The sequence below is a fragment of the Balaenoptera ricei genome, chromosome 1, assembly GCF_028023285.1.
Source record: "Balaenoptera ricei isolate mBalRic1 chromosome 1, mBalRic1.hap2, whole genome shotgun sequence".
Lineage (NCBI taxonomy): Eukaryota > Metazoa > Chordata > Mammalia > Artiodactyla > Balaenopteridae > Balaenoptera > Balaenoptera ricei.
In genome coordinates, this window is record NC_082639.1 from 171156078 (window position 1) to 171180028 (window position 23951).

Sequence of the window (23951 nt, forward strand, 5' to 3'; positions counted from 1 at the left end):
CCAGGCTGCCCTCAGAGAGGCCCTCTCTGGCCATCCAACATAAAGTACACACCCATGCATTCTGTGTCACATGACCCTACTTTAATTCTCTGCCTACACTTCCTACCACCTGATTTATTTCCTGTTTCTTTCTTTCTTTCTTGCCTGTCTTCTCTCGCTGGTATATAAGCTCCATGGAAGTAAGGATGTTGTGTCTTTTTCAGCACGCCTTTGTAGCAACTAGAACAGTGCTTTGCATGTAGCAGTTGCTCAATAAATATTAGCTGAAAGAAAGATGGATGGTTGGATGAATGGAAGAATCCATCCAGCAAATACCTGTGAAGCATTTATGGTGCACTGGGAATAGATGAAGAATGAAATTCTCCTTCAAGGACTCCACAGTCTACCAGGGAAGACAGATGTTTATACGGCGCAATACTGTGAGAGAACTGCTTTTAGAAGCATACCATGCCTTCTACCCAAGGTGAGTACGAAGACAATCTCTAAGGAAAGTTAAGAGTCGGCCAAAAGGGCAAAGGTGAGAAAAAGGGTGGCAGGGAAGTCACCCCGTTGAGAAACATTACAACAAAGGCACCAAATCTGAAAACAGACCATGGGTTCCAGGAGCCCCAGGAGGTCTAGGACGGTTGGTGCCACAAGTGACAAAATGAGGGAGACGGGACCTCGAAAGAGAGGTCTGGGCCAGTTCTCAAGGAGCCTTGGAGACCAGCCTCTGGATGTTAGATTTTAATCCTCTAAGCAATGGGAGCCATTGACATGACGGTTTTATGCTTTATAAGGATATTGTTGATGGCAGTGAAGGCAACTAGTTAGAGAAAAGAACAAAGCATTCAGGAGGTTACTGTCCAATCCAGGTGAACAAACGTCAAGGATCCCAACTAGTAGCAGCAGAGAAGGAAAAGAGAAGACAGATGTGAAAGCTATTAAAAGGCTAGAGGGCTTCCCTGGTGGTGCAGTGGTTGAGAATCTGCCTGCCAATGCAGGGGACACGGGTTCGAGCCCTGGTCTGGGAAGATCCCACGTGCCGCGGAGCAACTGGGCCCGTGAGCCACAACTACTGAGCCTGCGCGTCTGGAGCCTGTGCTCCGCAATAAGAGAGGCCGCGACAGTGAGAGGCCCGCGCACCGTGATGAAGAGTGGCTCCCGCTTGCCACAACTAGAGAAAGCCCTCGCACAGAAACGAAGACCCAACACAGCCAAAAATAAATAAATTAATTAATTTAAAAAAAAAAGTTTAAAAAAAAAAAGGGTAGACTCAATAGAGCTTAGTGACACATGAAATGTGGGAGGTGAGAGAAAGGACAGGGTCAAAGGAAACTCCGGGTTGTGGTCAGTGTCATCAAAATTAATGGTTCTCCTACTTTAGGCCTGGGAAGCCCTAGGTTCATTCTGTTTGTGATGTGACTGGATCTGAGTCTGCTCGCTTACATGAGCTCATGGACACTTGCCCAGGTGGCTATCTATGGTCCTGGCACAAAGGTTCATTTCCCTGCTTAACGAGTAAATTTGAATAGAAGTCCCTCTGATGTGTGTGCATCAAATCTACAACGTCAGTGATTTATTGGTTCGCAAAGAACACATGTTATTATTTCGACGCACGGCCATTTTTGGAGGCACACACTTATCCATCACCACAGAAGCATGACTATTGGTCTAAATATAGATGTGCCTGTCACCTCAGAGAAAGAACAGACCAGAAGTCATGATTCCACTTATTCCAAGGAAAGTTTAAAGTGATAAAATTGAGAAACAAATCAGTGTCATGTTTTGAAGTCTGTAAATCTGATCTAAAGATCCAATTATGATTACCTCACCTATGTTTCACTTCTCTTGACGTTAATCGCTAATTTAGCCCCCAGACCCCTCGAAAGCAGCCCTCACCCCCACCCCAAGATATTGCTTACAGCCCTCACGGGCTATCTCACAGGTGCTGAAAAAACAAGTAGAGTAGGCTCCTGGCCAGACACCCTTCAAGGATCCCCAGTTTATTCCTTTTCTCCTACTCTAGCCCCCATCTGCTGCTGCCACCTGAGAGGCTATATAATGTGAAGAGATTGGGAGCTGGTGCCTGCTAGCCTGAGTTTGAATCCTGGATTTACCATTTATAAGCTGTGTGACCTGAGGCAAGTTATCTAGCCTCTCTGTGCCTCAGTTTCCACCCTTGTAAAATACAAATAATGTTATCTAATTTACCTCATGGGGTAGTTGTGATGATTAAATGAGTTAATGTTTATAAAGTACTTAGAACAGTACCTAGCACAGTAACAAGTAACAAGCACTCAAAAAATGTAAGCTATTATTCCTAATACCACTGCTCCTACTGGCACTGGGGAAGCCTCTGGTAACTCCTGCCATAACGTGCCAAAGCGACAGACAGGAGTTCTGTCATAAGGTAAGGGACAATGTCCTCCTTTTGTAATATGATATCAAAGGGGTCGCAAAGCAGTACAGCGCATGCCCAGTGCTTTCTGAAATTACCAGTAAAAGAGTTCTGTGCATTTTTCACTTGCAGCCCTCCCTCCTCACACCAAAGGACTGAGACATGAGTCCAGGAGCACCCAGGCTAGAAGACACATGAGTGACAGACACCACGCGATCTCCCTCCCTTGGGGCAGGGCTTTGTTACAGGGTCAAGTGGGTCCGGCCTGGCTTCCACTCCCTTAGGATGAGCTCTTCCCAGGAGAATCCTTCAATCCTCACCTAAATAGCCTTCTGGAGCCACCCACTTCTCAATCCCTCCAAAGGAAGCATTTAAATCTGATCCTTTAAAAGAAGGAGACCAGCTGTATTGTTAAATTATTTGTAAGTAGAAAGCAAATATAAACTGTAAAAACATGCTAAATTCAAGGCTAAAGAATAGTTCTGATATGGACTTTTAATTTATCTTTGATGATAAAGTACCTGTCAATAGTCTTAACATTAGGACAGGCAGAGGAAAATCAAATTTTAAACATGATGCCATTTATATTAGCATAAAAAAATCCAATACATGGAACAGAATTGAGAGCCCAGAAATAAACCCACACATATAAGGACAATTAATTTACGACAAAGTAGCAAAGAACATACAGTGGAGAAAGGACAGTCTCTTCAATAAATTGTGTTGGGAAAGCCGGACAGCCACATGCAAAAGAATGAAACCAGACCACTATCTTATACCATGCACAAAAATTAACTCAAAATGGACTGAAGACTTCAATGTAAGACCTGATACCATAAAATTCTTAGAAGAAAACACAAGCAGTATGCTCTATGACATCAGCCTTAGCAATATTTATTTGGATCTGTCTCCTCAAACAAGGGCAACAAAAGGAAAAATAAACAAACTGGAGCTAATCAAACTAAAAAAACCTTTGCACAGCACGAGAAACCATCAAAAAAATAAATAAATAAAAGGCAACCTACTGAATAGGAGAAGATATTTATAAATGATATGTCCAACAATGGGTTAACATCCAAAATATATAAAGAACTCACACAATTCAATAGCAAAAAAACAAACCATCCAATTAAAAATGGGCAGACAAACTATTTACAATATCCAAGACATGGAAGCAACCTTAATGTCCACTGACAGTTGAATGGATAAAGAAGATGTGGTATATATATACAACAGAATACTACTCAGCTGTAAGAAAAGAATAAAATAATGCCATTCGCACCAACATGGATGGACCTAGAGGTTATCATACTAAGTGAAGTAAGTCAGACAAATGCCATATGATATCACTTATATGTGCAATCTAAGAAAATCATATAAATGAACTTATTTACAAAACAGAAATAGACTCAGACATAGAAAACAAATTTATGGTTATCAAAGGGGAAAGGGTTGTAGGGGAGGGATAAATTAGGAGTTTGGGATTAGCAGATACAAACTACCATATATAAAAGAGATAAGCAACAAGGTCCTACTGTATAGCACAAGGAAACATATTCAATATCCTGTAATAAACCATAGTGGAAAAGAATCTGAAAAAGAATATATATGTGTACACACACACACACACACACACACGTATGTATAACTGAATCACTTTGCTGTATACCAGAAACTAACACAACATTGTAAATCAACTATACTTCAATTCCAAAAAAATGGGCAGACAAACTGAATAGACCTTTTTCCAAAGAAGACATACAGATGGCCAACAGATATATGAAAAGATGCTCAACATCACTAATCATCAGGGAAATGCAAATCAAAACCACAATGAGCTATCACCTTATACCTGTCAGAATGGCTACAATCAAAAAGACAACAAATAACAGGTGCTGGCAAGGATGTGGAGAAAAAGGAACGCTTGTGCACTCTTGGTGGGAATGTAAATTGGTGCAGCCACTATGGAAGATGGTATGGAAGTTCCTCAAAAAACTAAAAATAGAACTACCATATGATCCAGCAATTCCACTTCTGGGTATATATCCAAAGAGAACAAAAACACTAATTTGAAAAGACACCTTCACCACAATATTCATAGCAGCATTATTCACAATAGCCAAGGTATGGCAGCAACCTAAGTGTCCATCAACAGATGAATAGATAAAGAAGATGTGATATTGAGATAGATAGATAGATAGACAGATAGATAGATAGATAGATATACACAATGGAATACTACTCAGCCATAAAAAAGAAGGAAATTTTGCCATTTGCAACAACATGGATAGACCTGGAGGGTATCATGCTTAGTGAAATAAGTCAGACAGAGAAAGACAAATATTGTATGTTATCACTTACACGTGGAATCTAAAAAATAAAACAAACTAGTGAATATAACAGAAAAGAAACAGACTCATATGTAAAGAATAAACCGCTGGTTACCAGTGTGGAGAGGGAAAAGGGGGAGGGGCAAGACAGGGTTAACGAATTAAGAGGTACAAACTACTGTGTATAAAATAAATAAGCTACAAAGGAATATAGCACAGTGAATATAGCCAACGTTTTATAACTATAAAAGGAGTGTAATCTATAAAAGTTTTGTATCACTGTGTTGTATACCTGAAACTAATATAATATTGTAAATCAACTATACCTCAAATTTTTAAAAGATACATGCACCCCTATGTTCATTGCAGCATTACTTACAATAGGCAAAATATGGAAACAACCTAAGTGTCCATCAATGGATGAATGAATCAAAAAGATGTAATACATGTATACAACGGAATACTACCCAGCCACAAAAAAGAATGAGGTGTTGCCATTTGTGACAACATGGATAAACCCTGAGGGTTTTATGCTAAGTAAAATAAGTCAGAAGGAAAAAGACAAATACTGTATTATTTCACTCATATGGAGAATATAAAAAAAACAAAACCAAAAAACCCACAAATGGAGAAATAAAACACATCAAAAACAAACTCATAGATACAGAGAACAGATAGGTGGTCACCAAAGGGGAAGTGGGCTAGGGGGTGCATGAAAGGAGTGAAGAGGGTCAATTGTATGGTGACAGACGGTAACTGGACTTTTGGGGTGAATCACTTTGTAATGTATACAGATGTTGAATTGTACTGTTGTACACCTGAAACTTATATAATTTTTTAAAATCCAATACATAGGAACCCAGCAATTCCACTCCTGGGTATATATCAAAAAAACCAAAAAACACTAACTTGAGAAGATACATGCACTCCAATGTTCATAGAAGCATCATCAAGTAACGTGGATGGACTTGGAGGGCATTATGGTAAGTGACATAAGTCAGACAGAGGAAGACAAATACTATATGATATCACTTATATATGGAATCTAAAAAATACAACAAACTAGTGAATAAAACAAAAAAGAAGCAGACTCATAGATATAGAGAACAAACTAGTGGTTACCAGTGGGGAGAGGGAAGGGGGACGGGCAAGGTAGGGGTAGGGAATTTTTAAAAGGGGTTACTATGGTATATGAAATCATGTGTGTGAAACTCTTGAAAATTGTAAAGCACTATAGAATTTAAAGAATCTTTCATTCAATTTAAAAAATCCAATACATAAGCATAAATCTAGTAAAAGATGTACAAGATCTACCTAGAAAATCAAGAAACATTACTAGGAAAAATTAAAGACCTATATAAATGGAGAAATATGCCATAGTCCTAGATACAAAGATTCAATATTACAAAGATATTTGTTCTCCCCAAATCGATCTACAGATTTTACTTACTTCCAGTCAAAATCTCAGAAATTTTTTTGTGTAAACTGACAAGATGATTCTATTTTTCTACGAAATGCAAAGGGCCAAGAATAGCCAAGACAATCTTGAAGAAGAAAAACAGTTGATAGATTCACACTACCAGATGGCAAAACTTATTATAAAATTATAGCAATTAAGTCAGCATGGTATTAGCACAAACTTTTGTCTATTAAAGCATAAAGATACACAAATAGACCAACAAAACAAAGAGAGTTGAGAAACAGACCCACACACGTACAGTCCTCTAGTTTAGGATAATGATAGCACTGCAGGACAGAGGAGAAAGGAATCTTTTCAACATGGTGCTAGATCAGGAATTCCTTGGCAGTCCTGTGATTAGGACTCCGCACTCTCACTGCGGAGGGCCAGAGTTTGATCTCTGGTCGGGGAAGTAAGATCCCGCATGCCCCGTGGCATGGCCAAATAAATAAACAATAACCAAAAAAATGGTGCTAGATCATCTGGGTAGCCACATGGAAAAACAAATTAACGGGGGCTTCCCTGGTGGCGCAGTGGTTAAGAATCTGCCTGCCAATGCAGGGGACACAGATCCGAGCCCTGGTCTGGGAAGATCCCACATGCCGCGGAGCAACTAAGCCCAAGCGCCACAACTACTGAGCCCACACGCCACAACTACTGAAGCCTGCGTGCCTAGAGCCCATGCTCCGCAACAAGAGAAGCCACTACAATGAGAAGCCCCCGTACTGCAACAAAGTGTAGCCCCCGCTCACCACAACTAGAGGAAGCCCGTGTGCAGCAACGGAGACCCAATGCAGCCAAAAATAAATAAATAAATGAAATTAAAACAAACAAACAAACAAATTAACGTTGACTCCTATCTCACACCCGTCACAAACCTAAATTCTAGAAGGAGTGTAGACATAATTTGGAAAAGCAAAACATTGAAACTTCCAGAGGATAACTTAGGAGAATGTCGTCATGCCCTTGAGGCCAGGGGATGACTTCTAAAGCAGGACACGAAAAGCACAAATCATAAAGGGAACAATTGATGAATTGGATTTCATTAAGAACTTCTGCTCATTAAGACACCATTAAGAGAGTGAGGGCAAACCACACAGTGGGAGAAGAACTATGCAGTATATACATTCAACAAAGGACTCGTATTCAGAGTATATAAAGAATTCCACAAATCAATAAGAAAAATGAAACACAATTTTAAAAGGGAGAGAGAGGAGCCAAAGATTTTTAAAAGGCACTTCATTGAAGAGAATATACACATGGCTCCAAAAAAATATTTTAAAAGGACTTAGCGTCATCCGTCATCAGAGAAATGCAAATTAAAACTACAGTAGGGTACTACTGGGGTTCTGGTAAAGTTCTATTTCATAGGTGGTGGTTTCATAGGAAAAACTTCACTGAGTTGTACATAAGGATTTGTGCACGCCTCTCTGTATATTATACTTCAATTAAAATGTTTCCTTAAAAAAAGTGAGATTTTAGAAATATGTCAACCAAATGCAACGCGTGGATCCTGTTTGGACCTTGCTTCACACAAGCCAACCATTAAAAAAGAATATGTGAGACAGCTGGGGAATGTGAAGACTAACTGCATATTTGATGATAATTAAGGGATTACTAAGTTTTTTAGGTATGATGACGGCATTGTGGCAATGTTTTCAAAAAGAGTTCTTATCTTTTAGCACTACATACTGAAGTATAAATACATATATTATAAATAAAATAATAGCTTGGATTTACTTCAAAATAATCAGAAGAGGGAGGATGGATGAAATGGGAATCTCTGTACTATTCTAGCTTTGTGTATGTTTAAAATCTTGCATAATAAAACCTTTTTTTTTTTTTAAAGCTATGGCATAGCCAAGGTTTTATGCTTTGGGGCTATTTATGACTCCTCTCTTCTACCCCTCTGCAACCTAACCAAGTAATATTATGTAGTGACGATGGAAACCAGAAACATTGAACGCTTAGGCTACAGGGACCTCAGAAGTCATCTAGGCCATTTCCTCGTTGCCAAGTAGAGTATCTGAAACAGAGGAGAGCCCACACCACGTCTGCTGCACAGACTGGCATAGGAGACATAGTGTGACTACTCTCAGAGAAGCAGTTAAAAAAGAAACTTTACTAGGGACCTGGATATGGCAGAGCAATCATTTACCCACATTCTTTGGGGCACATGCCAATGTAAGGTCTCTAAGCAGATTGGCTGCCCTCCCTACAAGAGTAAACTCTCAACAGAAGCTCTGGTAGCCTCCCCAAGCTGGCCCTTCCTGTCCTACCACTGGATGCTAAGCATATGCTGTCTGACCTCATCTCAGTTAAGATATCTATCTTCCTTTGCCAGCTGACCTGGCTGGAGCTGTTAAAGGAGTAAAGCAATGAAGTATGAATTCCTGTATAAATCAAGGCTGGTTCTTTCTTATTCCAGGATCCTAGACTAGTACAGGCTTACACGGTTTAGAAACCCTCACTAGATAGATATAAGTAGTTGCAAAAACAAGCTGGCTGAGGCCTCCTGACTTAATGCGTCTCCCAAGAAGCCCTCTAGGTTTGGAGCTTTCCCGCTTGGAAAGGAAATTAAACTCATTCATTCCTTCTGGCCCTCATTCACTATTTTAAGATGAAGTGGTTTAAATGGATAAACAAATCTCCAGGTTACACCTAGTTTTAGTGTGCTATCCCTTCTAGGCAAAACGCTGCATTTCAACAAGGACTTACTGGAGAAATGAACTCTATCTTTGATAAGGAGCTTTCAGGCACTCTCAGTGGTAGCTTCTGGAGGGAGGAAAACCTTTTACTGGCCCTCACGTACTCACTTATCTACCACTAATTAGGCCGATGAGACGACTAGGGCTTCAAAGGTGAGGGACCAAGTTTTCATGTACACAAAAAGGGCAAAGTTGAAAAATCAATTTATAGGACTTGTTTATTTCTTCTTTTGGCCCCTTTAAACAAAGGGGACTTTTCAGACTGATACCAGTTCTGAAGCCTGTGCATCCAGCTCTCCCACACACCAGCTATGGGACCTCAAGTTTTCTGTACCTCAGTTTACCAACTGTAAAATGGGGGTAATAATAGTACATACCTCATAAGGTTGATGAGAAGGCTAAAATAGTACAATGTATGTAAAGCACTTAAAACAAAGGCTGGTTAGTGTTAACTCTTCGTATTTTTTGATGATTACGGAAGCCCTGCCGTGGACACGTGCCATCACAGGAAAGAAAGGATAAGAATGGAAAGAGTGGACACTAGGAAACAAAAGGAAAAGAGCGGTGTTGTTGAAACTCTGTGGCTAAACCTTACAAACACACCTATTTCTAGCTATTTTTATAACATATGTCAGTAATTCAGGGATAGAGAAAAAGATACTCCGAGATAAAGAGTCAGAGGTATAGCAAGAAAAGTGGACATCCTTGTATTTCAGATATGTATATAGAAAGGGTACTCTTATGTGAAGATACAAACCTCATTAGTATTAAAAGGAACCAGCAAGTCCTAAAACCCTGTTGGTGTTGATTTAGCCAAGGACCGCTCCACAAGCCACAAAAAGAAGCTAAGAGCTACTGTTTTGCCCTTTTGTTGTCAATGACTGGCATTCACGAGTTCATTAAGCTTTTTTTTTTTTTTTTCTTATTTATTTTTTGGCTGCCTTGGGTCTTCGTTGTTGCGCGCGGGCTTTCTCTAGTTGCGACGAGCTGGGGCTACTCTTCGCTGCGGTGCGCGGGCTTCTCATTGCAGTGGCTTTTCTCCTTGCAGAGCCCGGGCTCTAGGCGCGCGGGCTTCAGTAGTTCCGTGGCATGTGGGATCTTCCCGGTCCAGGAGTCAAACCTGTGTCCCCTGCCTTGGCAGGCAGATTCTTAACCACTGTGCCACCAGGGAAGTCCCTCTTTCTTTTTTTTTTTTTTTTTTTAAATTTAGGCTACTATGTCACATTTGCGTATACATTTAGTATTATTTAGTAAAGAGCACAATTTTGAAATAAAATTAATTGAAGTAATGCAGGGACCCTTTCAACAGTTTTCTTTTCAACTTTATGAATAATCACCTACTACAGTCTTTAACATTTTTAATTTTTAAAAGTCTAGTCATTAGACCATTACTTCTATATGGGCTGTGTATACCTAATCGGAACACATATTTTCTCATAATAATTAGCATTTGTTTGTTAACAATCATAATTGTGTTTTCCCATTATTATTTACTATTATCATAGTGCCAGAGGGATGAACCGCATATAGGAAGCTGAGAAGGAAGACCGCCCAAAGGGCCTGCTATCCACTGTCCACGGACTCCAGGGGCTATTAATTATTTATCTACTTCTCAAAGTTAATAAATAGGAATGTCTTTTTGCCCTTTATTCCCCAGATGAATTTAACCAAATGAGAGATGGGGGTGTGTGTGTATGTGCAGAATCTGCAGTCAGAGAATATAGGAGGTGCAGGTAATGGGAAAGAAGGAGATGTTTAAAAAGCAAATATATTTAATGCCATCAACTATACACAACACTGCTTCGTCTGGCATTTTTTATTATGATTAATTTTCATGAATATTTTGATTGGTTTTGAGTGTACTTTTAAGAACATGAGTGCTTTAAAAACATGATACTTATTAATACCAAAAAAAGCAAATTCCAAATAACCCTTATTGACACTTAAAAAATACTTACATATAGTTAGAAAATGCAAACACTGAAGAAAAGTATCAAATGGAAAAATAGGAACCTCCCTCCTCAACCACCCCAGTCCTTCCACCCAAAGGTAAACCACTGTTTTATGCTCTTCTATCCTACCAGAAAAAAATGTATGTATATATATTCATTTATTTACCCAAATGAATTACATTATGCACACTTCCGTTATAGGCATTTTTTACTTTATATATCTTGATACTATTTCCATATCAGCACATCGTGATGACCACATTCTTTTTGCTCCTACAAACAGTGCTTCAGTGAATATCTTTGCACACACAGTGAACATCTTTGCACACCCATCTTAGTGTTACATGCGTTTTGTTACAGTCAGTGCAGCAAGAACAAGCTACTCCAAGCAGTCTATCCCAGCTGTGTGGTGGGAGAAGAACAATCTAGTTTTCTTGGAGAAAAGGACGGTATTCAGAGGACAGTGAATACTTCCACCTGTTCACTTCTGAATATAAGGCTCCTGTCTCTGCACTTAGATCCACCCAGTGTGCCACCCCTTCTCCACTCACAGGAGGATACTAGATTCTTGTGGCATGAGTGGAATGTTTGTAGAAGGGGGAAAATAAGCAAGCGCTGGAGAGACATGTATGGAACAGTGGGTAAAACTGCCAAGTAACTGTGCCCTTCGCTCTACTACATAGGTATTGGAAACTCCCCGTTCATGGAAGACCAATATAAAGACAATATTCAGATTTGTCTGGCTAGGGGTACACAGGAACACAGTTGAGTGGCAGAGTTGGGGTTAATAAGTGACTAGGGTCCACAGCTCAGATATATGAGTAATTACAAAATCTTCTTATATCTTTGAACTTCATTGCCTCAAATCCTTTTTGAAATGATGGAGGATTTAAGTTATATTTTGAAACCTTTCAAGATAGTCTTTTCCCAACGATCTGTTATATTTGATATCTCATTTGACTCACAGATCAATTCTCTGAGGCAGGTAGGCCGGTGCCATTATCCCCACTTCATTCATGAAATGAGTGCAGGGCAGCGAAGTTAAATGACTTGCCCAATGTCAATCAGCTGACTAAGTGTTCTGACTTCAAGAATAGTGCTCTTTCCTGAATTCTCCCAAGTTCACCCAAATCCAACAAGTCCAGCTTCCCAATTTTAGAACCCCAAACAAAGAAAAGCTAGGAATGAAGCTAGAAATGTAAACACAAATATGTCCCTCTCCAGGGATACCTGAGATTCTGAAAACTACCTCTTCAAATAGAAATTTAATAAATTGAATAATATTGATGTTGCTAAGTACCAGGTTGAGACACCGAACTTAAAACTTGACAGAAGAACAACAGTCTCTTCTAGTTTTTTTACAAAGTCTTTTGTGAAAATTTGGTTTCACGTTTTATTATAAACACCTATACTATCTCAGCTTTTTTTATCTAGTAGCTTCTAATTTTTACAGCAAAGACACTGCCGTGGACAGAACTTGTGACTTGTCATTTAGATATCTAACACCAATTTCCTGAGTTGCCTTTTTGTCAGTCAGGAATGTCCTAGATGAGTGTTTTGGAAACTTTTTTGAGAATGGTGTACAGAAGAGATATATTTTACTTTGTAAAGCATAGATATATATCTGTCATTGAAACGGAACTTCCACAAAATAATAATGACCTTTCCTATGGGTGACAGACTTGGATGTTTTCTACTCTTATTCACTTTTCCATTTCATTTTATTAAATTGTAATCATGACCAATACACTGATTTCATGAATCACCCACAATCTAAAAGCACTGGCTTAGACGAACAATACACAGATCCTACCTCAAAGAATTTATACTCTAGTTGGGAGATGCATATGTACATAACTCACAGATATCTTGTAGTTGGAAAGTCTTTAGACATCAATTAGTTCAACTATCTACTCTGTAACATCCCTGAAAGCCTTTGCTTGAATATCTCTAGGACAATAAGTTGCCTCTTATTTGGAACCTAGCACAGGCTTGGTCATATAAAGACTTGTTAAAAGAGCACAGAAACAAGATAAATGAATCAAATACCTGAATATACATTCAATTTTTTTTTTCCCTAAAAGACAGCTTGGACCTTTATTCAGAAATGCATCTCAGTTTTTTCCAGGATGAGGGTGAAAAGGGGAAGGCAAATCAGGGGGACAGCAATCTAGAAAGGCTCCTCTCTGATGACTTGAAGAAGGGGTTTTAGCAAGTTAAAAAACATTGCAAGCAGACTTCAATATTGAAAGGCTAAATAAATGATACTCAGAAGGAGGGCAAGGAGGCTGGAAGTCAGGAAAGGCTCCCCCGAGAAGGTGAGAAAGGAGCCAAGTCTTGGATCAGAAGGATGGAGAGAAGGTAGGAGGTATGGTCAGACTCAGAGGAAATGAGCCCAGCACATTTGGGGGACAGCAGTGAAGGGTTCAGAAAGGGGGTAGTAAAAGACAAAGTCAAAGAGAAAGATTGAGGTCAATCTACAGAGAGCAAGATAAACTCTGGATTGTATTCTCTAGGTAATACGGTGTTACTGAACGTTTCTGAGTGTATGTAGAGTGGTATTTCAGAATTATTCATCTGCAATGGACTTGAAACCTGGCTCTAAAAAAATCCAGAGTTCAGACAACAGAGTCTCCAGCTGTATTTTAGTTTAGAGAAAAATGTGTGCACACGTGGACTTCATAAATTCAGAATTCTAGTAACAGCAGTCTCGGTCTCATAAAACACAGACAAGCTGGGGTATATACATTGAGTATAGACACCAGTTGAGACCAGTTTCTTTTGCCTTTCATCCTTTACTTTTGTTCATGAAGTGTAAGCCGTGTCTGTGGCTACCACTAAGTCATTGTTTCCTTTATGAAAGCTACAGACTTTATTCAGAAGCTTGTCCTCAGTACTGCTATGGGCCTCATAAATTATTACAAATGACTCTGCAAAATTTAATTTTGTATAAACAATAACAACGCTTTTAATAAGAAGGCTAAAGTTAACATACAAACAGGGATCTCTGAAGTGTTAACTACCTAGTAATTCAGGCTCCGCTGGATACGGTGGCAGTGCCCTATGAAACTTAGCTAGAACTCAGGTCTCTCTCAGGTGAATAATAAAATTGAATGTGAATCACCTTAAAATTACACCGCCACCTGGAAGCATATTTAAGAGATGAGACTAAAAGCTAAATCTCTGTCAGATCTTGCAATGGTCTTCCTCTCCCGTCCTCTAGCCTGCGGATCAATAAAGCTCAGGATTCTTTAATAATTTCTCATAAGCATTATTTTTTAAACTATTTTTCTAAATTTGAAAAGTAACCAAAGACCTCAAAGTTACTTTGAGCTATAAAATTTGAAATTTCAAAGCTATAAGATGCATTAGGGACTTCCCTGGCGGTCCAGTGGTTGGGACTTCGCCTTCCAATGCAGTGGGTACGGGTTCGATCCCTGGTCGGGGAGCTAAGATCCCACATGCCTCGAGGCCAAAAAAACCCACAAAACATAAAACAGAAGCAATATCGTAACAAATTCAGTAAAGACTTTAAAAATGGTCCACATCAAAAAAAAATCTTAAAAAAAGTGGTTGAGAATCTGCCTGCCAATGCAGGGGACACGGGTTCGAGCCCTGGTCTGGGAAGATCCCACATGCTGCGGAGCGACTAGGCCCGTGAGCCACAATTACTGAGCCTGTGCGTCTGGAGCCTGTGCTCCGCAACAAGGGAGGCCGCGATAGTGAGAGGCCCGCGCACCGCGCTGAAGAGTGGCCCCCGCTTGCCGCAACTAGAGAAAGCCCTCGCACAGAAACGAAGACCCAACACAAGTAAAAATAAATAAATAAATAAATTTATAACATTCAAAAAAAAAAAAGAATGGAATAATACATACAGCGATATTTAAAAAAAAAAAAAGATGCATTAGTTGAGTCCAAGTTTTTGCACAGGAAAACTTCTTCAGAGAAAGATTGTTTAAATTTCTGAGAAAATGTCTGTACATACCCGTGTATATGCTATCAACCACACACCGGTAAATAATTGTTTGGGGTAATGGAGACTATTCACCAATGATCAAGATTCAGCCCAGCTCTTCCTTGCCCGCATTTCTACAGCCACATAAACGAGTAAATTACAGCGACGCCGAAGCCTCACAGTTCACCTAAACATTTCAAGCCTGGATCTCAAGTTGAGTATGAATTCTCCTTAAGGTGCATGTTTTGGAGGCAACTGCTCGGTCTGTATTACTGCTGCCTAAACTGGGCAGTGACTCAAGAGGCAGCTGGAAGGAGGTGCTGGGCAATAGCTAAAAAAGAGTGAAAGCCCCTCAGCAAAGTCCCGCCTCGCTACACCCACAGTCTTTTTCTGAGTCCTTGTCCCCATCAGATATTGCTCTTATCCATTATCCCACCTTCCCGGGGTGAAGCACAGAGTCTCCTAGGCTCATAATCTCAAACCTCCTGGGATGGCCCGGGCACGACAACTGTGTGTGGCACTTGGCTGTGGAAATTCGAGTTTTTCACACTCAAACGAAGAGCTGGTCAGTCCTGGTTACCATTAAGTGAGTTGACAAGGACTGCCACAGCCCTGTGCCTGGGAGTTCTCGTGACAAAACCTCGCCACCTGCTCGACCCCATCCTCGGCCGGGGATGGAAATCTGCAGTCCCTCCGCACGCCTGGCGTTTCTAGGTCACCCTGGGGTCCACACGCACACGCGCACGCGATCGCCGCCCTCCTGTGCACGCCCGGCTTCGGAGGGACGGAACAAACTTACTTCTCGCCGACGCAGCCCAGCCAGGGCGCTGGGGGCGAGACCTAGCCGGCCAGGCCCGAGCTCCGGGGTGGATCGGGTCGGGTCGGGTCGGGTCGGGGTCGGGGTCGGCCCCCGCCGGCCCGCCGGCCTCCCTCCCCTCGCGCCCAGCCGGCCCCCGGCGCACGTGCCGGGTGACAGGCCCCCTATAGGTTCCATACCTGCCACCGGAAGTGAGTGAGGAGGGCAGTATAGGCATTTCCTGTGACGCGAGCGCCTGGACTCCATTAGGCAGCAGCTGGGGGAAGAATCAACACACCAGGGAGCAGAGCGGAGCGGACCCGAGGACAGAGGCGGCAGCTGCCTCCGCTGCCGCCCGCCGCCGCCGCCGCCACCGCCGGGGCTCAGCCCAGCGGCGGGCCCCACGCCCCCGCAGCCGCCCCGCGGCGCCCCCCGGCCCGACCCCCGGGCCGCGCACCCCGAGCTGCCTCCGGGAGGGGGGGGGGAAAGGGCCCGGATCCTCCTTCTCCCCCTCCTCCTCTCCCTCCTCCTCCCCCTCTTCTCACCCCTTACCCTGACCCCCTCCCCGCCTCCCCGGCCCCCCCTCACCCCGACCCTCTCCCCGGCCCCCGCCTCCCCTCCCCCGCCTCGCCCCACCGGCTTCCCACCACGGCCTCTCTCGGCGAGGAAACTCTGGCCTCCGCTTCCTCCTCCTCCGACTCGGACACCGGCGGAGCCTCCCCGCCCCCGCGGAAGAAACCCCGAGCCTCGGCGGCGGAGGGAGCAGGAGAGCCCGGGGCTTCGGCAGGCAGAGCAGGCCTCTCCCCTCCGTCCTCGTCGTCCTCGTCGTCGTCGTCCTCCTCCTCCTCCTCCTCCGTGGTGGTAGTGGTGGGACTCCCCCCGGCTGCCCCTTCCGCCGCCGCTGCCGTCCCCCACCGAAGTAGCGGCCACAGCCTGGTCAGCGGCAGCATCATGCAGGCCAACGGGGCAGGAGGAGGAGGAGGAGGCGGCGGCGGCGGCGGTGGAGGAGGAGGGGGCGGCGGGGGCCAGGGACAGACCCAGGAACTCGCCTGCCTGTCGGCCCAGAACGGGGAGTCGTCCCCCTCGTCGTCGTCGTCCGCGGGGGACCTGGCCCACGCCAATGGGCTCCTGCCTTCCGCCCCCTCCGCCGCCAGCAACAATAGCAACAGCCTGAATGTCAATAACGGGGTCTCCGGCGGGGCCGCCGCCGCAGCCTCCGCCACCGTTGCAGCTGCCTCCGCCACCACCGCCGCCTCCTCTTCCTTGGCCACCCCAGAACTGGGCAGCAGCCTCAAGAAGAAGAAGCGGCTCTCCCAGTCAGATGAGGATGTCATTAGGCTAATAGGACAGCACTTGAATGGCTTAGGGCTCAAGTAAGTATCCCTTCCAGGCAGCTGGTGTGGACGGACCGAGGGACGGAAGCTGGCGGGAGGGGAGGGCAGGGGGTGGCTGGAAAGAGCTCAGGCAAAGAGAGAATTACTGCTGGGCCCAGGACACAGGAGGACGCAGCTCAGACAGGCTGACCGGGGAGGAGGAGCCGACCTGCAGCGAAATAAGGGGAAATCAATCAGTCTGACAAATTGTGTGGTTGGGGGTTGGGCAGGGGGCGTAGAAACCAAAAGAGTCACCCCTCCCCATACACCTTCAGAGCGTAATTGTCTGTCAATAAAGACAGATGCGGGAGTGTGTCTCTGTGTGTGTTGGGGGAGGGGTGGATTAGAGCTGGTGGAAATAATGAACCTTGGAGGGTTTGTTTTTCAAGGGTACCTCAGAGGCATCTTTGTGGGACACCTCCCCCCCCCCCGCCCCCAGCCATGACAGACAACCCAGGCAAACTACCAATCAGGAAAGACAATCACTTACAAGTGTTTATGGGAACTGAGGGGCTGGGATAATTTGGAAGGAGGCTGCTGAATAAACCTGATGGGAATAATGGAGTAAGATACCATGTTGATGTCATTTAAAGGCCCTTGTGTGTGTACAAGAGGCCTGCCAGTAACTTGTCTGAAATCCCACTGTAATACCAAGAAGGCGACTGCCTCTGAAAAAGGGACATCTGATCTGGTGAATCATTTATTTTCAAATACAATTTAGATGACCTTGTGTACCTAAAGTAGGGTGAAGGTAGACGACCTTGGCCCCAAACCCCCGTTTTGTATACACACAAAGGAAAACCAAGGGGGGTGGAAAGTAGGGTTGGTGGGAGTGCCGTGGAGCTTGATGGAGGATGAAGCAGAACCAGAGAGGAGAAGACTAGAGAACAACATGCAACAGTCAGTTTCCAGCTTCAAAGCATAGATTAAAATAAGCTCTTAGTATTTTTTGGATTTATAGATTTGTTCTGGGGAGAGGGAGAAAGAGCACTTTTTAAAAGTGACATAAGTATTTTGATTCTCAGGCAGATTATTGCACTGTTTTTGCTGAAAAATAAATGGAGCTGAATAAGAAAGCATTGAAACATACACAAATATGTAAGACTGATAAAGATGCTTAGATATCAAAATATCTGATGGAAGAAACCACATGTGGTGAATCGTTTAAGCTCTGAAAGAAATATATCGAAGGAAGATTTCACTTTGTACCCTAAGGAAAAGCATTTCCTAAATGCTAACAGAACATATTACTGAGACAAGAAGCAAGCTGACAGCAGCAGGAGGAAATAACTCGTGACTGTTTGGAACCTACACCATAGTAAATTTGCTATTTTTAGTATAGAGAGAAAGCGAATGATTTTTTGATGCTGGATTTATTTCAATTTTAAAGATTGACCTATTAGAATTTCTTTGCAAACATAATATCTGAATGTAAGGCTCTTACCTAATACAGGTCATCTCCATCACCTTGTATGTAACAGTTTTTATCTTTCCAAATGTAGTAACGTGGTTAGTATGTAGATCATGGTTTTTCACTTTTTTTAACCGGTTGGTTAGAACACATTTTTAGAAATTTTATACTTCATTAAAGGCATTAAATGGAAAAGGAGGAAGAATTTATTTTGATTCTGGTTTCAAGAACGTTTTTGACTTGACTAGATGTAAACCTAGGTGGCAGTTTAAAAATCAAGTTTGTTTAGCCAAGCACATCAAAGCTATTTATTTCTTTTTCCTTCATCATGAGGTTAGCTTAAGAACTTTTGCAACTGTTTTCATAGACAGTAGTTTATTTGGAAGAGTAAACCCTAAAGTTGGTCAGGTCTTTTTTACACTGTATCTCTCCTGCAGCCAGACTGTTGATCTCCTCATGCAAGAGTCAGGATGTCGTTTAGAACATCCTTCTGCTACCAAATTCCGAAATCATGTCATGGAAGGAGACTGGGATAAGGTAAAGTAGGGCATATAGAGCTGTGTAACTGCTGCTAAAATTGTATATTTGATGTGCATTTTGTGACATTTCTGTTTTTCTCTTATACCAATTTTTGCAGGCAGAAAATGACCTGAATGAACTAAAGCCTTTAGTGCATTCTCCTCATGCTATTGTGGTAAGAGGCGCACTTGAAATCTCTCAAACGTTGTTGGGAATAATTGTGGTAAATACACTTTTGTTCTTAGTTTCACATTTATGCTTATTTTAGTAGGTTACTGATAACTCTAGGCTTCTGCCTCTTATAAAAGATAAGGCCTTAACTTTCAAATAATTAAATTTGTAAACTAAGATGAGTGTTGATGTTTTAAAGTTTGAGTTTTATATTTTTAAAATCATGTTTAGTAAATGTGTCCTTTGAACCTTTGAGTTTATAAATTAAGCTTTTGCTAAATTATGTTGAAAGATCTTTATGCTTTTGGTACTATTAATAGGAGTTTAATATTTATAGAATCAGGAATAAATTATACTTTTATTATTTAAAATACTGAATGTGCTGGTAAAGAAAACATGTTTGGGTGTATATATATCCATATAGCCTTAAGTAGCTGACACATTAATTATCTTTTTTTAAAACAAATCTTTGGGAATTGTAGTTAATTCTAAACCAACTCCATTGGTGTGCTCACCATTTTCCATTCTTGCATTCCAGTTGTGTGAATTGACAGTGTCCAAGTTTGTATAATAGATATCACTCTGGTGGAGGTTTAGTATGCAAATTTGACCATTGGGCTCTGCTTACTGGCCTTATTTCCTGACAAGATCAGTTTAGTAGTTTAATCTGTTAGCCTCTTTCATAAATCTTAATGAATCTTTTTAATAATAGGCTTTAATTCTTCAGTAGATGTTGGTGAGGGAGAGGAGGGGATGAGTTTTTCCTAAGTCCTTGTGATTGGAAACCATGAAGAATCGGCTGCTGGCTTTTTAACTTCTAGCTGATTCATTTGTTGTCAAAAGCAGTTTCCTGTCTGGTGGGGGAGGGAAAGAAGGCAAATAGGAAGTGAAGTAGGGAAATCAGCTGTTTGTTAAATATTAGTAAATGCCTGTTACATTTTGATTTTTTTTTTAATTGGGTCAAACATTAATCTTTCTGCCTTTGTCTATAGACCTAATAGACTCTCCTGTTTCTGTTTTGGGGTTTTTTTTTTAAAAATCTTAATTACAAGAGTTTTCAAATTCTTAATATAATTGTTTACAAAAATATCCTAGAGAATGGACTTCAGGTGAATTAAAGGAGCAACCAATATGAACAAATATGGATTCAGTTAAATTGACGCTCTAGTGTTTTGTGGGGTTTTTTTTTCCGTAAATACTTAAAATACTAAAATTTTTAACTTACTATCAGGCATCTGATTCAATAGTAACTCATGGAATAATCAATTCCATGGTAAATTTTTAAAATGAAAACACAGAAGTTAAACATCTATATTCAAAAGGATTGCAAATTTTCTAGTAATTAAATTTTCCCCAATCCATATGTTTGGGGTTTTTAAAAAAAAAAAAAACAATACCTAAGTAAATTTTTATTGGGCAGTTTTTCGTAAATTGTTAGCCCTGACAGAATGGAAGGTGACCCTAATATAAAGACAATTACAAGGCCAAAATAAGAATTGGGTTTCCTTTCCCACTGGACAAGTTAACACTGCTTATATGGTGACAGTAGAGAACTTGCCCATGGACTATTTTAAAATAAGTGTGTGATTTCTTGGAGGATCATTATCCTTTTTTAAGCTTCATCCAAATTATATCTGTAATTTAGCAGTAAAAATTATTAATTAGGCACACTTTTTTTTCTTATTTGTTTATAGTAACTTGAGACTTCTGTATTGGGTTTAGATTATAACTATCTCATTAGAAATCGTCATTAGAAGCAACATGTAAACTGAATAGAGGTAGTTGTAGATAATAAGGAGGAATCCTTTCTTTTTACAGCCTGTTCAGTATGTAGAACATTCTAGGATCTAATAAGAGATGAAGATTAAATCTCTGACTGAGCCTCACACCATCAAACTGTTTAGGTATTTATACACAGAAAGGGGTTCCAACTTTATCTCACTTTAAACATTAATGAATCAATTGCTTTTAAAGATTCAGGTCAGCATTTTTTCACCTAATTGTGTTTAGATTTACTCCTCTCCCCCACTCCATCTCCAGAAGATAATCTAATGTAAGCGTAAATTTGTAATAATACCTTAGAAGACAACTATTTGGCTTTTGTTTAGCATAATTATTTTAATTGTATGCCCAGACACATTTGATAACTTAGTCTAGACTAAAATTGTATTTTCTTTTTTAAATCTGAATGTTTCTATTGACCCAATCCACTCCCCCCCTTCAACCCCCATATTTTTAAATGGTTTCTAGTCAAATGATACTAGGAATAGCAGAATTTTTTCTGGAGTTTCTGGAAGCTGAGCTTATGAATCAACATATTTTAGTTTGGGTTCAGATATTCTTAGCCATGTCTGGGGAATTTGGGTGGGTATTTGAGATCAATAACAAAACTTTTATATGTCTAAAAATGTTTGATTCTTATTTTAATAGAATAGAAACATGCTTAACAAAAGTGTTCAAATATTAACGTGATCTACAAAAATTTACTAGTATATTTTAAAGTCAAATAGGGAGGAGTTTTGAAAGCCATGGTTTAAATATACTCATTTCCCCTTTCCTCTGAGTCATGATTTAATTGATATAACTTGGTTATAACCTTATCTCAGAGTTAGTCAGAACGACTGCTAAGTTAGCTAGGAGCTAACTGCCCTTGATAACCAGACTTCCTGTGTATCATAACTTTCTGAGTTTCAGAGCTTCACATTGAGTTCAGTATAATTATATGGGAGGAAACAGTAAATCCAAATACTGGGTAGGGTGATGGGGGACAACAGCTGGATTTACCACGTGCACTGTCTTTCAAACTACCCTACCTAGTCACTTACCAGTTTCAAGTTTTTATCAGATGGTAAAAGAGAAAAAATTAGTGCTAGGCCCAAAGATGCTGAAGAATTATCAGAGATCAGGAATAATCTCTTACAGAGGTCTAGTTAGGAGTTGGGGAAAGATACAAAGGAGAGTTTATTATCTCAACCTGTTTTCTTTTTTTCTTCATTTAAGAAGCTCATGATCTTTTTAAAAAAACCATAGTAAAGCCCTGTCCCCACCTTAGCAAACTTGTTTTGCCTGATTCTTTAAATTTTTTCAGTACATAATTAACATCTTTTGTGACAGATGTTCATTTTCTTGAAACTGTATTTACATTTTTGTGCTTTAAATTTGGGGAAGTAAAATATAGCTTTACTTTCTCCATCTTTATCATATGTGTCAAATACTTGAATTGAACTGATTTTTAGGAGAATAAACAGTTTCTCAACCAAATCTCTAGCTATTCTTGGCCAGTAGCTTATTAGTTGCCATGCACACTACCAGGAATTGGTATCTGTTTGAGGGTATTCTTTGTCTTAATCTGGATAAAATGACTCATAGGGAAATGTTCTTGCGCTGCTTTTATAGCATTCCCTGTATATACAGAAATATGTGTGTATATTGGCTTCTCTCAAAGTTTTACTCTGCCTTCCTCTTCTCTCCTGCCCTGCCTCTGCTCCATAGAAAGAGAGTAACATGTTCTAGTAGGATCTTGATGGGAAAGTAAGGGGGAAATAGGAAATAGCAACTGGGGCACTGTCCCTACACACATTGGAATGGGGAAGGGGGTGTGCATAGGACTTAATGATTGATACCCCCAAAGTTAAGACTTGCCCTGAATTAAAACAGACAGAATTTTCCCCCAGATTCCCAATTATTAAGAAAATTCAGTGAAGAAATTAAATACACATGCTTCCAATGGCATTTAAACAAAAAAATTCTGCAACTAAATGATACTCAAGTTTGATTCAAAAGTCCTAGGTAAAGTGAAACTCTTAACATTATATTGATAAATGGAAGTATATGAACTTTTCATTTCATAAAGAGTTGAAGTTTTTTCAGAAGATAATATGGTGTGAGAATATCCATAATAACTTTGAATGTTTCATTTTTAGATTTTGTTCTATTTAGTCTTTTGTTTTTGGTTTTTGTCACCTGATGGACTTTAAAGTATTTTTTTATTTGACATCTAGAGGTTAACGTTAGGTTACATGTGCAATAACGTGTTTTCAGGGCATCTCGGTAACCTATTTCCGAAACATTCATTAGTAAATCTAACTTTACGTGTAAAATTTGGTAAGTGTAATTTTTCTAGAGTTATAGGAGCTTACCTCATAGTTTGAAATTTTTTCTATTCTTTAGCTATCGATTTAAGATTAGATTATTACCAAACATAAGCAATGTATCTTGTAAAAGATGTACTTAAATGTATGCCTAACTTACATGGGAGGGTTTGTTTGGTTTACTTTCTCTAGAAACCATTTTTATAAGCTTGTAGGTTATGCCTGCCTTCCCAATACTCCCTAAAAGAAAATCTTACAGAGCAATTCGTTATACTCTTAATTTTGTGAATAAACAATAATTTCTCCACACCATTTTTGACAGCAGTTTATTTTTAATGTCTTTTAAAGTAAGCATCTTAATGAAGAAGAAAAGGCTGTCATTTGGGGTTTTCTTTTAAATGGATTTGAAATCTTTACCTCTATGTTCCTTGGAATCTCTAAGTATGATTAACATTTCCTGTCTACTAAATTTTCTACCTGCATCAGTTGACTTGCTCAAGCGCCACAAGTAGCAGATTTGATAAATGAGTCCCTCCAAGCAGTGGTCTTTAATTAGGTTTAAGGTTTAAAAGAAATTGCAAGCTTAATATTCGTAAAAGCTCTTTTGTGTAGCAAAAAGCTGCTAAAACCGTGATGATCACTTTCAAGTCAAAAGTAAAGTAACAGAGTAAAGGAACATTAAAAGTATTAAAGCTAAACACATTTCAGAAAAAAACTAAATGTGAAAGGGCTTCACAATAAGCTGGAAATGGTTTGTCCTTTTGGGGGAAAAGAGTTGATAATAATTGTGCTTCATAGTGAAATGC

General features: G+C 40.6%; 2 protein-coding genes across 7 annotated transcripts in view; one reads left to right on the plus strand and one right to left on the minus strand.

Annotated features, from left to right (window-relative positions):
- CNIH3 (cornichon family AMPA receptor auxiliary protein 3) overlaps positions 1–16104 on the minus strand; it is a 277164-nt gene extending 261060 nt beyond the window's left edge. For 2 of the 5 annotated variants that reach the window (XM_059941850.1, XM_059941823.1), the window contains exon 1: positions 15781–16104. The gene's annotated coding sequence lies outside the window, so the exon portion shown is untranslated. Of the gene's footprint in view, positions 1–9254; positions 9418–15583; positions 15747–15780 lie in introns of those variants that run through there. The other 3 variants (XM_059941843.1, XM_059941814.1, XM_059941833.1) reach the window with 2 other exon arrangements.
- WDR26 (WD repeat domain 26) overlaps positions 15851–23951 on the plus strand; it is a 41974-nt gene continuing 33873 nt past the window's right edge. The window contains exons 1-3 of one of the 2 annotated variants that reach the window (XM_059941781.1): positions 15851–16953; positions 18802–18901; positions 19002–19106. In XM_059941781.1, coding sequence (XP_059797764.1) covers positions 16532–16953; positions 18802–18901; positions 19002–19106 — 627 coding nt within the window. In that variant the 5' untranslated portion in view covers positions 15851–16531. The remainder of the gene's footprint in view (positions 16954–18801; positions 18902–19001; positions 19107–23951) is intronic. The other variant, XM_059941791.1, reaches the window with a different exon arrangement.